This window comes from Cololabis saira, chromosome 22 (genome assembly GCF_033807715.1).
Source record: "Cololabis saira isolate AMF1-May2022 chromosome 22, fColSai1.1, whole genome shotgun sequence".
NCBI classification, from domain to species: Eukaryota; Metazoa; Chordata; class Actinopteri; order Beloniformes; family Belonidae; genus Cololabis; species Cololabis saira.
Window position 1 is genome coordinate 3,925,985 of NC_084608.1, and position 15,394 is coordinate 3,941,378.

Genomic DNA, 15,394 nt, shown 5'->3' on the forward strand with positions numbered 1-15,394 from the left:
GCCGAAGGCCAGACCGGGGGAGTCAGGGACGTCAGCAGCACACAGCAGGCATGTGGAAGCAGCAGCGGGATGACCGGGGATGGGGGGCGGGGGGCGGGAACACAGGCCAGAACGCAGCTCCCGAGGCTCCAGCCTGCAAACATGCACAAAAGAGAAAAAAGGGGGGCCGGCACAAGAAACTACAGGAACGATGGACAAAAATGATAGCTATGATATTTATAATAAATAAAAATGGTAATGGAGAAGAGAGGAAGGAAAGAGGAGAAGAAGGGTGAGAGGCACCGCCCAGCGGATCATGTCGGTGCCCCCCTGCAGCATAAGCCTATAGCAGCATATCTACCGCGAAGCTATATTTGAGACTAACTATTATAGTTTTGTTCTATAGCTGCAACTATGACTACTGACTCTAACACACTAGAGTTTACACTACCTAGAGATTTACCAACACCAGCTAGAGGTTTACTAAACACTAACTATAAGCTTTACTAAACAGAAAGGTTTTAAGTTTAGTTTTAAAGGTGGAGGTAGTGTCAGCCTCCTTAACCCAGATTGGAAGTTGGTTCCAAAGTAATGGTGCCTGATAGCAGAACGCCCGCCCTCCAAATCTACATTTAGATACTCTAGGAACTACGAGTAAACCTGCACCCTGGGAGCGGAGAGCTCTGCCAGGAACATAAGGCACTATCAAATCTTGTAAATACTGCAGAGCTAAGCCGTTTTGGGCTTTATATGCAAGTAATAAAATTTTAAATTGGATTCTGAATTTTACAGGTAGCCAATGGAGCGACGCTAACACTGGAGAGACGTGGTCTCTCCTGCTGATTCCTGTCAGCACTCGTGCTGCTGCATTCTGGATCAGCTGGAGCCTATTCAGCAAATTACTTGGACTTCAGCAAATTACTTGGACGAGTAAGTCTTATGCAGAGCCAGCCCGTGGCATAGGCAGTAAAGGCACCATTACTATGGAACCAACTTCCAATCTGGGTTAAGGAGGCTGACACCACCTCCACCTTTAAAACTAAACGTAAAACCTTTCTGTTTAGTAAAGCCTATAGTTAGTGTTTGGTAAACCTCTAGCTGGTGTTGGTAAATCTCTAGGTAGGTTAAACTCTAGTGTGTTAGACTCAGTAGTCATAGCTGCAGCTATAGAACAAGACTATAATAGTTAGTCTCAAATATAGCCTTGTGGTAGATATGCTGCTATAGGCCTATGCTGCAGGGGGGCACCGACATGATCCGCTGGGCGGTGCCTCTCACCCTTCTTCTCCTCTTTCCTTCCTCTCTTCTCCATTTCCATTTTTTATTTATTATAAGTATCTCATAGCTATCATTTTTGTCCATCGCTCCTGTAGTTTCTTGTGCTGGCCTGCCCCCCTTTTTTTCTCTTTTGTGCATGTTTGCAGGCCGGAGCTTCGGGAGCTGCTGTGTGGTGCTGACGTCCCCGATCCCCCAGTCTGGCCCTCGGCAGGAGGGTCCCCCCTTATGAGCCTGGTCCTGCTCCAGGTTTCTTCCCTCCTAAAGGGGAGTTTTTCTTGCCACTGTTTGGCTTAAGGTTTTTCTCCCACTAGGGGAGTTTTTACCTGCCATTGTTTATGTAATAACTGCTCGGGGGTTTATGTTCTGGGTCTCTGGAAAGTGTCTAGAGACAACTTCTGTTGTATTAGACGCTATACAAATAAAATTGAATTGAATTGAATTGAATCAGGGAAACACGTCCTTTTAACACGTTACACATGTAAACGCGTCAGTTTAACATGCCAGTTAAACACGTAAATGCATCAGTTTAATACGTCAGTTAGACAGGTTAAACACAAACGCGTCAGTTTTATACGTTAGTTAAACACGTTAAACCCGTAAACGCGCCACTTTAATACACCAGTTTTACACGTTAAACACATAAACGTGTCAGTTTAATACATTAAACACGTAAACGCGTCAGTTTAACACGTTAAACATGTAAAAGCATCAGTTTAATACATTAAACACGTAAACGCGTCATTTTAATGCGTTAGTTAAACACGTCAAACACGTCAGTTTAACACGTTAAACATGTAAACTTGTCAGGTTAACATATCAGTTTAATGTGTTAAACAAGTGAATGCGTGAGTTTCACATGTTAAACACGTAAACGCGTCAGATAAACATCAGTTTAACAGATAAATGCGTCAGTTTAACATGTTAAACACATAAACGTGTCAGTTTAACACGTTAAACCAGTAAACACATCAGTTTAACGTGTTCAATTCAATTTTCAATTCAATTCAATTTTATTTATATAGCGTCTAATACAACAGATGTTGTCTCTAGACGCTTTACAGAGATCCAGAACATGAACATAAACATAAACATAAACATAAACCCCCGAGCAATTATTATATAAACAATGGCAGGTAAAAACTCCCATAGTGGGAGAAAAGCCTTAATAGACCCTCCAGAAAAACGCGGGCAAAAATCCTTGATTCTGCGGGCTAAAATCCTTGATTTTGCGGGGTTTTTATGTGCTTTTATGCGGTGAAATTGCGGAATATGCTGGAAGTTGCGGAATACGCGGGAAGTTGCAAAATATGCGAAATATGCAGGAAGTTGCGGATTCGGCGCTGAGCTCTTCCCTCTTAAATTCAGCGGGCTGTCTCGTCTGATCTGAGGTCGAGGAGAAAAAAAAAGGAGAGCGCAGGTGGAGAGGGGCGGTCGCAGCCCGGGGGTCGGCCGCCTCTCTCCTTCCAGCCCGCGGCTCAGTGCTCGGGTGATTGCCGGGCGCACCGGCGCGACGAGGGGACGAACCAGAGCTCAGTCACCCCATGCGTCCGCCGTCAAGATCCCCCAAGTGGATGGGAGCTTGGCCGGCGGATGCGTCCGCCTCCGCAGGCGCAGTGGTACGCGGTCAGCGCGGATCCTGAGTCCCCCGGCAGCCGCGCCCCCCGCGCAACGGCACTCTCTTTTTCCCCTCACCCCCACGGGTGAGAGCTGCTGTTTGGGGAGTGGCGAGGGGTGCGGAGGTCCCCGGGCGGGTCCCGCACGTCGCAACCAGGCGTCCCAACATGTCACTCACAACACTCCCCCCTTTTTCCAAACTTTATGCGAGAATGTGCGGCGATGATGCGGTGAAATCAAGCGAGCCCCGCATAATCCTCCCATAATTCGCATATTCAGCGCGGACATATGCGATCATCGCGGGAAATATGCGCCCTTTCAGGAATAAATGTATCCCCGCGTAATCTGCGCCATTTGGCTGATTATGCAATGAATTCTGCGATCGCGTAATCGCGTTTTTCTGGAGAGCCTACCTTAAGCCAAACAGTGGCAAGGAAAAACTCCCCTTTAGGAGGGAAGAAACCTTGAGCAGGACCAGGCTCATAAGGGGGGACCCTCCTGCCGAAGGCCAGACTGGGGGTAAGGGACGTCAACAGCACACAGCAGGCAGGTGGAAGCGTTAAGTGTTAAACATGTGAATGCGTCAGTTTAACGCGTTTGACACGTAAAGGCGTCAGTATCTATGATCTCTGTTGGCCGAAACCACACGTGTGCTTTTACCAAAAACTCGTCCCTGATGAAGAACTTGGCTCTGGTCACTTTAGGATCTTCTTCAGCATCTGGAACAGCTGGAATCACACATGGACATCAGGAGGTCACATGTCTGACGGGGTTTTCTGCACATGCACGTGCTGATTCTGCTGTGTGCTTTTACCATCAGGAGGAACTTGATAGTTCTGATATTCAGGAAAATAGTCTTCTAGTTTAGATTTTCCTGCCAGAATCTTATCCGCCAGCACGTCCTGTTTGTTCAGGAACAAGATGACCGAGATCGTCTTCAGAAACCTGCAGACAGGGTTAATGACAACCAATCACAGAGGGGATAACGGCAGCTAATTAGAGCTCAGAAAGGATGAATCGATCACAAATCAGTCAGGTACCGGTTGGTCCAGATGGATTTATAGAGATCTAGTGATTCTCGCAGTCGGTTGGTTGAGTTGTCCTCTCTGATCACCATGTTGTAGCTGCTGCTGGCAGCGACGAAGATGATGGCTGTCACATCTGAACACGGAAACATCATCATCTGATAATGATCAAAATCTCTGATCTGATCATTTTCTCTGATCTGTCACTGATTGAATGATTTCCCACCGTTAAAACACTGAATCCACTTCCTGCGTTCATCCCTCTGTCCACCTACATCAAACATACTAAGGTACAAACAGGTATGAGGAAGGTTTGTTCAAGTGTCACATGTTCTACATGGGCTTCTGGATCACTGTCACACTGCAAAAACTCAAAATCTTAACAAGAATATTTGTCTTATTTCTTATTTAAAATGTCTCATTTTTAGTCAAAAAAGTGATTTTCACTTAAAATAAGTAGAAAAATCTGCCAGTGGAACAAGATTTATTTTCTCATTACAAGAAAAAAAATCTTGTCCCACTGGCAGATTTTTGGTAACCCTTTCTTTTACAGTACAGTAATAACCAGGTAATACCATGGTAATTACACTGTAATTACCTAGTAGTACGTTGTATTTACAAGGTAATTACATGGTAACTACCGGGTAATTTACCCAGTAAGTACTAGGTACTTATTACGTATTTTCTTGTACCATGTAATTATGTGTATTTACCATAACATGGTAAATACCTGGTTGTTTAAACTAAACATTACTAGGTAATTACAAAGACATTAGATGGGAACTATGAGGGAAATTACAGGTATTTACTAGGTTAATATTGGTAACTACCAGTCAATTTACCATGTAATTACTCTGAAATTACATGAATTATTTTTAAGTAAGTACCAGGTAATTATTAAGTATTTTTCACTCAGTGCTAAAAGCTTGTAGGTTTGCTATTTTAAAACAGCTACTTTACAATATTTAAAGTAGGTGTTAAAAAATAGCAGATCTACAAGATCTACAAGCTCATATCGCTGCACTCAGGGCAGAGTGCTGCGCTATAAGTTTGTAGATCTGCTATTTTTCAGCTGGTGGTGCGTGTAAATGGCAGAAGGTTACGTGCAGAGTGAATTAAGCACTTCTGTCATTTTATGTTTTTTTTATGCTTTTATTTTGAAGAGCACCGTTCTTCCTCTGTTACTTCCGTTATTGACAAAGCTTAACTTCCTGTTCCCCTCCGAGCATGCTAACGCTGCTCCAGAGTTGGTAAAATATGCAAGCAAATGATTAACTTGTCATATTTTGTGTTGAAATTTATGAAAAGTTATTTTATTGTGGTTCGCCCCGTGTTTTTGTTGTTTACATGTCTCAAATCTGCTTCTTTTTAGGGTCTCTGGAAAAACAAATTGAGATTAAGGGTGATGGCCAAATGCAGATAATACTGGGGTCCTTGACATGCCAGTTTGAGATCTAAATATGTTGTTATATCGTTATTGAATGCACTGTATTTTTTATTTGTTGCATTGATTGACTGAATGTTCCTATATTTTCAACACTGTGCCTAGTTTTATGTTTTACACTATGCAATATGTTTTACACTGTACAATATGTTTTTATACAGAACTTTGTATTTTTTTCTTTATCCTTTTGAAGAAAAAAAAGTATCTGACAGATCACCTGTTTTGGCGTATTTGTTACAAGGTGGTGGTGTGTGTGAGGAGGTATATGTGAGGGGGTGTGTGTGAGGGGGTGTGTGTGAGGGGGTGTGTGTGAGGGGGTGTGTGTGAGGAGGTATATGTGAGGGGGTGTGTGTGAGGGGGTATATGTGAGGGGGTGTGTGTGAGGGGGTGTGTGTGAGGAGGTATATGTGAGGAGGTATATGTGAGGGGGTGTGGTCCAACTTTCTAATTGCGGGGTAAAGGGGAGGTAATTATCAGACCTTTTGCCAATTGTTCAAATCTTTATAATTATAATCTACAATTACCAGGTAATATTATGGAAACAACACACGCTTTCTTTTACAGTCCAGTTTCACTTTAATTACTGAGTAAAAGCCAGGTAAGGATTTCTGTACTTATTGGGTAAATACTTAGGAAATAGAATTACTGGGCAAGTAACTACAAGGTAAGTACCTGCCAATTGCCAGGTAAAACATGGTAACTATCAGGTTAATTACAAGGTCAATAGAGTCTTTTACACCCCTCGGGGGTACATGCACCAATCCATTGATAATACATAAATCAATAATGAATGGGTAAATACCCGGTAGTTATCCATGAAATGTATAGTAAATACAAGGTAACTACATGGTCATTGAAGTGTAATTAGCTGGTAACTACCTCAAATATAGGTTATAATTTCCTGGTAGTTTGCAGAAAAATACTTAGTAATTACCTGGTACTTACTTAGAAATAATTCATGTAAATTTAGAGTAATTACATGGTAAATTGACTGGTAGTTACCAATATTAACCTAGTAAATACCTGTAATTTCCCTCATAGTTCCCGTCTAATGTCTTTGTAATTACCTAGTAATGTTTAGTTTAAACAACCAGGTATTTACCATGTTATTACATGGTAAATACACATAATTACATGGTACAAGAAAATACTTAATAATTACCTAGTACTTACTTGGTAAATTACCTGGTAGTTACCATGTAATTACCTTGTAAATACAAGGTACTACTAGGTAATCACAGTGTAATTACCATGGTATTACCTGGTTATTACTGTACTGTAAAAGAAAGGGTTACTGACTTTTCTACTTATTTCAAGTGAAAATTTACATTAAACAGGTGAAAATTGTCAAATAAGTTATTTTTCTGGTAATGACTCTTGTTTTAAGTGTAATGAGATTTTTTGACTAAAAATGAGACCTTTTAACTAGAAATAAGACAAATATTCCTGGTAATATTTTGAGTTTTTGCAGTGCAGAGCTAAGAACTGAAACTGAACATAAATGTTTCCAGATCTTAGTCTTGAGGGGAGGACCAGGCAGTCTGAAAACTCACTGGAAGTTGACTTTGTCCACCTGGAACCTGGTTTCAAAAATCCCCGAAGTTAGAACTCTGCAGCGCAGCAAATCCTGCAGGAGAAGAGGAAGAAATGACTGGTGTAGTCAGTCTGTAGCACTTCACCTGTCCTGCAGGGGCGTCACCTATGGCGCTTTTCCACTAGTACCTACTCAGCCCGACTCCACTCGGTACGGCTCGTCACGCCTCGTCCCGGCTCCACCCGCTTTGTCCTCGTTTGTTTTTCCACAGTCAGGTGAGAAGTGGGCAGGTTGGGGTGAAGCTGCTGTGACATACTTGATTGCGCAACCTCTTTGTTCGTGTCGGCGCTGATGAGAAATCAGCTGGAGCCGCGAGCGGCTGAGAGTAAAACAGAGCTCCTGGTGGATCTGATCGTTCCTTATCGCCCGTCTACATCCCTTTTTTAATTTTCTCCTCAGCACCAGGTTTATGAACATCTGCACCTCAGAGTTGGATCACCAAACTGACGTTTGCGCTGTATAATAAAATCGCCGCGAGCCGCCAGTCATTCTCGCGCTGACTCCCGCTTCCTGATTCAAACGTCTGACGGCCCCGCCCCCCCAACCAATCAGTGGCGTAGAGGGTGGTGATGTCGGATATAGTGCCAGCTCAGCCCGGTTAGAACCTCGGCAGAATAAGTACAGAAAAAGTATCTGCTTGGCACGGCTCCACCCGCCTCGGCCCGTTGTGGAAAAGCGCAAGACAGGGGCGTGGCGGGTAGAAGCGCTGAGTAGGTACTAGTGGAAAAAAGCCATTAAGTGCAGAGTAGATACTTTTTCTGTAACTACTCTGCCGAGGTTCTAAGCGGCTGAGTCGGCTGTATCTGACATCATCACACTACAGGCCCCCGATTGATCGGGGGGTTGGAGTCAGATGTCTGCGTCAGGAGGACGAAATCAGAGAGAGAGACTCGCGGCAGCGCTAAAGTCTGTTTGGTGATCCAACTCTGAGGTGCAGATGTTCATAAACCTGGTGGCTGACGAGAGAATTAAAAAGGGATCTAGACGGGAGATAAAGAACGACCAGATCTATCAGGAGCTCTGTCTCTTCATAGCTGCTCACGGCTCCAGCTGACTTTTCAGCAGCACAGAGACAAACTAACAAACAAAAAGTGTCGCTACTTGAAGCTTCTCTCACTCTCATTTTTTAACTTGATATCAAACACAAGCCACAGACCCAGCAGCACATCTATCATCTCCTCCAGGTTCTACATCTTTATTGTTGTCTTCTTCATTTAGATCACACAATCAAATACGTCACAGCAGCTTCACTACAACCTCCTACTTCTGCTCCAGATGCTGAATTGTAGTGGAACAGAAACCAGGCCGAGTTGAGATGAGTAGAGCTGAGTTGGTGCTGGTGGAAAAGTGCCACTTGTCTCTCGGGACATTACCTGGTCTGTAGGCGTGTAGTCCGTCTTCCTGACAGACTCCAACTGGTTCAGGAAGCTGGAGAAGAAGAATAAGAGACGGCTCATCACCATCTCCTCAACCTTTCCGTCCTGACTTATTTTTGGGAATGAGTAAAACATTATCAGAGAGGAGCGGAATGGGATGGACGCATCCAGTGTTTCTACTCATCTGTAGTAGTCAGTGACACATCTGCAGTGTCCACATTTTTGTAATTTTTGTGTGTGTGTGTGTGTGTGTGTGCGCGTGTCTTACTACTGAGCGCAGTCAATCAGCTGATATTCATTTGATCGTTCAAAGCATGCTTTCACACCCTCGTCCTCCCACAGCTTCTGAGTATGCTCAAAAAAGTCCTGAAAGAGATAGAGCTTTGTCAGTTGGAATACATACACAACTCTTCTACTAATACTCATCTCTTCTACTAACACTCGTAGACTACTTAATATTATAGATCATTCGAATATCAATAAACAGGAAACTACAATTATATCTCTAGATGCAGAAAAAGCATTTGATCGGGTAAAGTGGAAATTTCTATTGGCAACCACACACACATTTGGATTTGGCAAATCTTTTATCGACTGGATAAAGATATTATGTAGCAAGGCATGTGTAAGGACAAATTATCAGATTTCAACAAGCTTTAACTTACAAAGAGGTACCAGACCGGGTTGTCCTCTTTCTCCCTTACTATTTGCGATATTTATTGAGCCATTAGCAGCTGCTATCAGGCAAAACCAAAATATTAAAGGCATACAATGCAAAACATTAGATCTCAAGATAAGTCTTTATGCTGATGATGTACTACTCTTCCTCCAGAACTCACAAACCTCCCTATCACAGACAATTGCACTCATATAAATGATTTTCATCTCTATCTGACTACTCTGTCAACTGGTCCAAATCCACAGTCTCTCGCTGGGAGAAACCCTGCGAGAGACACACTGGTTTTTCTTCAGATTTCTGCAGGCAATATATTGGAAGTTGCAAAACCGTGAAGGAGAAAGCAGTTTTAGTTGTCTCTGAGTGATTCCAATCCGGGAACCCGTATCTCAGGACATATCTCAGCAACAAAGATGGGGTGTCAGTCAATGAACAGTTCACAAATCCACATCCCTTCAGGAAGACCGTTTCATTTCTGCTGGTGAAATATTAAACACAAGACGGAGGTCAGAGCTGGGGCCTCATGTACAGAGTGCGCTGCACAAAAAACGTGCCTCTTGCTCTTGCTTTTTTTTAGTTATGTTTTTATCCCTGATTTTTTCCCATTTTCATCACCCAGTGCTCCTACCTAAGTCAGTCCTGGGCATTGCTCCCTCTACCAACCCCGGGAGGTAGGTAGGTACGTACGTACGTACGTACGTACGTACGCCCCAGCTCTGACGGAGGTCAGAGCTGGGGCCTCATGTACAGAGTGCGCTGCACAAAAATCGTGAACATACAAAACATACATACATACATACATACATACATACATACATACATACATACATACACACATATATACACACATATATACACATACATACACACATACATACATACACACACACACATATATACATACATACATACACACATATACATACACACATACACACATATATATATATATATATATATATATATATATATATATATATATATATATATATATATATATATACACATTACGGCACATGCATGAATGTATTCACCACAAACAATATAACCAAGTGCATGTTCAATATTGACTACAAATGAGTGGAACGACTTGAACTGTTACCTTTATTATGAAGTCCATTATAAATGTAAATTTTCTACAACATTGGTACAACTGTATGTTGCTAAAAATGGTTTTTAGGATGAAATTGGAGCTTTTTGTTGGTTCTTTGGATTTTATTCTAACTTTTTCTTAGTCATTCAGAGTGGAGCCCCACTGAGGCCCCTGCCATGTACCTGTACTACATGCAAGGTTCCGTTGTCATCCCGCTCGCTGCCGAGCGTTTGATGACATCATCACAATGCCTTACTGAGTCAAACATGTTAAAGACAACTGCAGAATGCCAGCATTTCTCTAGGAAGCTGCTTTCTGTGACAGCAGGCAGTGGGACGGCATCGCCAATCTCCTGCAGCATCACAGACGACAGAAGAACATCCGTGTTTAGAGTCTGTCGTCCTCGGAGACGGAACTGCTGGGTAATGAGCCCTCAGGTGGCCTCAGGTGAACAGTTACATCATGTCATTAACATCATTACAACAAACAAGATCTTAAGCAGGTCTCCTGGCGCTGCTGTAAGGGAGCACTTCACCTTCTCACCTGTTCATCACAGCCCAGACTCCAGCTCACCTGACCGTGTATGGCAAGGCAAGTTTATTTCTATAGTACAATTCAACAACAAGGTGATTTATAGTGCTTTAAAAAGACATGAAAACATACATAAAAAGCATGTTTTAAAGAAAATACCAGAAAAATACCAGCCAGAAGAGGACCAGTGACAACGGGACCAGCCAGAGCGGGACCGGCAAGAAAGGGACCAGCCAGAAGGTGACTGGCTAGAAGGGGGCTGGCTATAAGGGAACCGGCCAGAAGGGGGCCAGCCAAAAGGGTACCAGCCAGAAGGGAACCAGCCAGAAGGCTGGTCCCATTAACAAAATCTGTTAATAAAATAAAACAACCAAGAAAAAGCTCCAATTTAAACCAAAAAAACATTTTTAGCAACATACAGTTGTACCATTCTTATAGCAAATTTCCATTTATAATTGACTTGATAATAAAGTTAACAGTGATTCATGTTCAATTCGTTCCACTCATTTACAGCCAATATTGAACATGCACTTGGTTATATTGCTCTTCACGAAATCCCAACCCTCCAGAATGTCAGCTGGATCCCCTCCCCTCAGCTGTGGTCAAATCCTGCCTGCCCTCTCTGCTCCCCCTCCTTTCTGCCAGGAGGAGAGAGGGAGGAGAGACCGGTCTAGGTCCCGGCCTCCGTCACTGGGAGGAGAGACCGGTCTAGGTCCCGGCCTCAATCGCCGGACAAACACTTTCTGGAGTCCTACAGCACCTGCAGCCGACTCGATATCAGACTCTGAAAGTCGCCTAAACATTCAATAACAACTTTATTCATTAATTGCTGAGTCACATCAGTTCGTACCAACCAACATTTCAGTGACATGCTAGTCTTATTTTAAAAAGACAACTTTACAGAACCGGTTCTTTGCTACAAATTGTGTTTTAATGTTTGTCTATTCAGATACAGTTATGGGATATTTTAAGGATCTGGATTTTATCTCTAGTAGTCGTCTCATACGGTCGTCATGGTGACAGAGATGTCTGACCTGTAGCAGCTCTGAAAGATCATGTTGGTCTGAACCGGAGCAGCTGGTCCAGTTCAGGGCAGAGATCCAGGAGGATCCTCTTGGTACCTAAACCAGCTGATGGTCCAGTCTTAGTCCTTGACCAGCAGGTCCAGACTAAACCAGCTGATGGTCCAGTCTTAGTCCTGGACCAGCAGATCCAGACTAAACCAGCTGATGGTCCAGTCTTAGTCCTGGACCAGCAGGTCCAGACTAAACCAGCTGATGGTCCAGTCTTAGTCCTGGACCAGCAGGTCCAGACTAAACCAGCTGATGGTCCAGTCTTAGTCCTGGACCAGCAGATCCAGACTAAACCAGCTGATGGTCCAGTCTTAGTCCTGGACCAGCAGATCCAGACTAAACCAGCTGATCGTCCAGTCTTAGTCCTGGACCAGCAGATCCAGACTAAACCAGCTGATGGTCCAGTCTTAGTCCTGGACCAGCAGATCGGTGTGATCCCTGAAGACTTGCTCCTGATCCTGCATTAGCAGGTTCCTCTAGCAGAACCAAACCGTCATTGTGATTGACAGGTTCCATCATTGTGATTGACAGGTTCCATCGTTGTGATTGACAGGTTCCATCATTGAGCTCCTGCCTTCATATGTTCATTTTTTGAACTTTTTGAACATCCGACCGTGAGCGTAGAAAGTGGCGTACGCACCTTTTTTGTGTGCCGCACTCTTTGTACATGAGGCCCCTGTTCTCTAAACACGATTGACCGAGTTTTCTTGATGAGAAGACAGAGCAGAGGGGAGCCCTGTTGCCCCAACGGGACGTGTGCGTTCAAATACACAATGGACTCCTGCCAGAAGTGGACAATCGTGTGTCTGTCAGTCGAGAACGTCCAAGATGTGTACATATTGGATTTTCTGCTTTTTGGTGCTGGCGGTTACCTGGCATATCGACAAATTCGGAAAACGTTGACAGTAGGGTTGCACATCTCTCTGTGATAAACGATTCGATATGAATCTAGATACACAGGTTACAATTCGATTCAAAAACGATATCCTATTATTACAGACCGATTGGATTCGATTCGACGGTTAATATTCAAGTCCACAAATCCCCAAGCATTGTGGCTTTATGGCACTGGCAAAAAAAAAAAACGAAACAGAACAACAAAATCACATGTCAATGTATTTATTTTTGAAACAAAATGGAACAAAAAAGTCTGGCTGAATCATTGGATGGGAACACTACAGGTAGGTAACAAAGGTGCAACATTTCAATGTAAACAAGTTATACACCTAACATCTCAAAATGTGGCAACAATGCACACAGTGCTTTGTGTAAAAGATAAAGTAAAATGTGTAATGCGTAAAATAAATCATTCACGAGTGAGGGAACGATGGAGCTGGAGATTGACAGACGGATCGGTGCAGCGTCCGCAGTTATGCGGTCGGTGTACCGGACCGTCGTGGTGAAGAAGGAGCTGAGTTGAAAGGCGAAGCTCTCGATTTACCGGTCAATCTACGAATCTACCCTCACCTGGACGCTCCCTTTGAGATAGGGTGAGGAGTTCGGTCACCCGAGAGGAGCTCGGAGTCCAGCCGCTGCTCCTTCACATTGAGAGGAGTCAGCTGAGGTGGCTTGGACAACTGTACCGGATCCTCCTGGACGCCTCCCTAGGGAGGTGTTCCAGGCATGTCCCACCTCCCTATGGAGGTGTTCCAGGCATGTCCCTCCTCCCTAGGGAGGTGTTCCGGGCATGTCCCACCTCCCTAGGGGGGTGTTCCAGGCATGTCCCTCCTCCCTATGGAGGTGTTCCAGGTATGTCCCCCCTCCCTAGGGAGGTGTTCCAGGTATGTCCCCCCTCCCTAGGGAGGTGTTCCAGGCATGTCCCTCCTCCCTAGGGAGGTGTTCCAGGCATGTCCCTCCTCCCTAGGGAGGTGTTCCAGGCATGTCCCTCCTCCCTAGGGAGGTGTTCCAGGCATGTCCCTCCTCCCTAGGGAGGTGTTCCAGGCATGTCCCTCCTCCCTAGGGAGGTGTTCCAGGCATGTCCCTCCTCCCTAAGGAGGTGTTCCAGACATGTCCCTCCTCCCTAGGGAGGTGTTCCAGACATGTCCCTCCTCCCTAGGGAGGTGTTCCAGGCAAGTCCCACCGGGAGGAGACCCCGCTTATCTTCACACATGCTGGTGGTCACAAGTTTGACCGGCGCCATCAGCTTGACAATATCTTCAATGTCGCAAAAGTCTTTGTCGTTAAGAGTGTTAATCTCTTCTCCTCTTCTGAGATCCCTGGACATAAGTGCAGCGGGAGTGGCAGGCTGTTGTTCCAGTACACGTTCCAGCATACTCTGGGTACTGTTCCACCGGGTGGACACGTCTTGGATGAGTTTGTGGATGGGCAAAGCCAGTTGTCTCTGTTTTTTCTTGTAGAATTTCTGCTGCCCTGACACTGCGGTGAAAAAAGCCAACCACTCTCCTTACCCTCCCCAGCAAAGTTACCACTGTGTCCACTTTGAAGGCTTTCTGTGTGGCCAGATCTATTGTGTGTGCAAAGCATTTCCCAGTCAGCATTATGGTTTACAGCTTAACTTGAGATAAGATATTTGAGTTTTCTTAAGCTGTAAGCAATGATCAGCAATATTAAAATAATAAAAGGCTTGCAATATTTCAGTTAGTTTGTAATGAATCCAGAATGTATGACATTTTTGCATTACAGAAAATAAAGGACTTTATCAAAATATTCTAATTTTCTGAGACAGTCCTGTATAGATATACACCTGTGTGTATGCATATACAGTGTGTATATGCAAATATCTTTAATGTAAATGACCAAAACAAAATAAACTACTACTACCAGATGTCACCAGGTTGCAAACACCAAAATCAGAGATCTCTGGAGGTTTCAATCTCTCTGCCGTATTTCTATCCATTTTTGGAATGATTTACTTTTTTACCTCTTCATTTTTTTAATCGCCAGTTTGTTCTTCAATACTGTCACTTCTCTTTTCAGGTCAGTTCATTAACTTCCATCATCCATCCGGATCTTTGAGACGCTGTTAAGGTTGATGGGAAGTGACATCACTGCTCCCTTACCTCACCTGTGGGGGAGGAGTGTGTGCGTTACCTCTGTGTACTCAAAGTCAGACAGCGGCGCGATGCCCCTGATGTAGTCCATCCTGAACTGGTTATCAGGGTTACCCAGAGGGACGGGTGGAGTCAGCGTGCTCATGGCCGTGACAATGGTCTGAGAAGGAAAAAAAGCACAACAAATTATGGAGAATATAGGGCTTAGCCCTAAATGCGATATGGAGAAGGGATATACCTGACTGGGACCCAGATTTTAACTGGAATGAAGTATGGACCAATATAATATCATCTTCCAGAAACCCAAATCATCAGCTTATTCATTTTCAATTTGTACATAGAACTTATTTAACACCTCGCAAGCGTTACCATATGAAGATCTTGGTTATCTCTTTATGTACATGATGCTCTCAGAATAAACTAGGAACCTTCATGCACATGGTCTGGGAATGACAACCTGTTGCAAACCTCTGGCAACAGGTTACAACTGCATTATCCTCGATAACAGCACAGAATATTCCAATAAACCCTCAAACACTTATTTTAAATAATTTATCAACAATCAATACTTCACAATGTCAAAAATGAATTTTGCTTGCTGGCCTAACAGCAGCAAAAAAGATAATGGCCCGGTTTCCCAGATCAGTTAAGTAGTTCTTAACAGCGAAAGACTTCTTTCAAACCATCTTAAGGAGCCTGT

The 15,394-nt window shown here is 43.8% G+C and overlaps 1 protein-coding gene across 1 annotated transcript in view; it reads right to left on the reverse strand.

Moving 5' to 3' along the window:
* The window catches only part of LOC133423541 (guanine nucleotide-binding protein G(olf) subunit alpha-like), a 36,878-nt gene that overhangs the window by 725 nt on the left and 20,759 nt on the right, over positions 1–15,394 (reverse strand). The window contains exons 5-12 of the mRNA XM_061713751.1: positions 14,735–14,854; positions 8,579–8,676; positions 8,308–8,362; positions 6,894–6,967; positions 4,123–4,181; positions 3,912–4,032; positions 3,686–3,816; positions 3,532–3,599 (exon numbers count right to left, since the gene is read on the reverse strand). Of these exons, the coding sequence (XP_061569735.1) occupies positions 3,532–3,599; positions 3,686–3,816; positions 3,912–4,032; positions 4,123–4,181; positions 6,894–6,967; positions 8,308–8,362; positions 8,579–8,676; positions 14,735–14,854 (726 nt within the window). The remainder of the gene's footprint in view (positions 1–3,531; positions 3,600–3,685; positions 3,817–3,911; positions 4,033–4,122; positions 4,182–6,893; positions 6,968–8,307; positions 8,363–8,578; positions 8,677–14,734; positions 14,855–15,394) is intronic.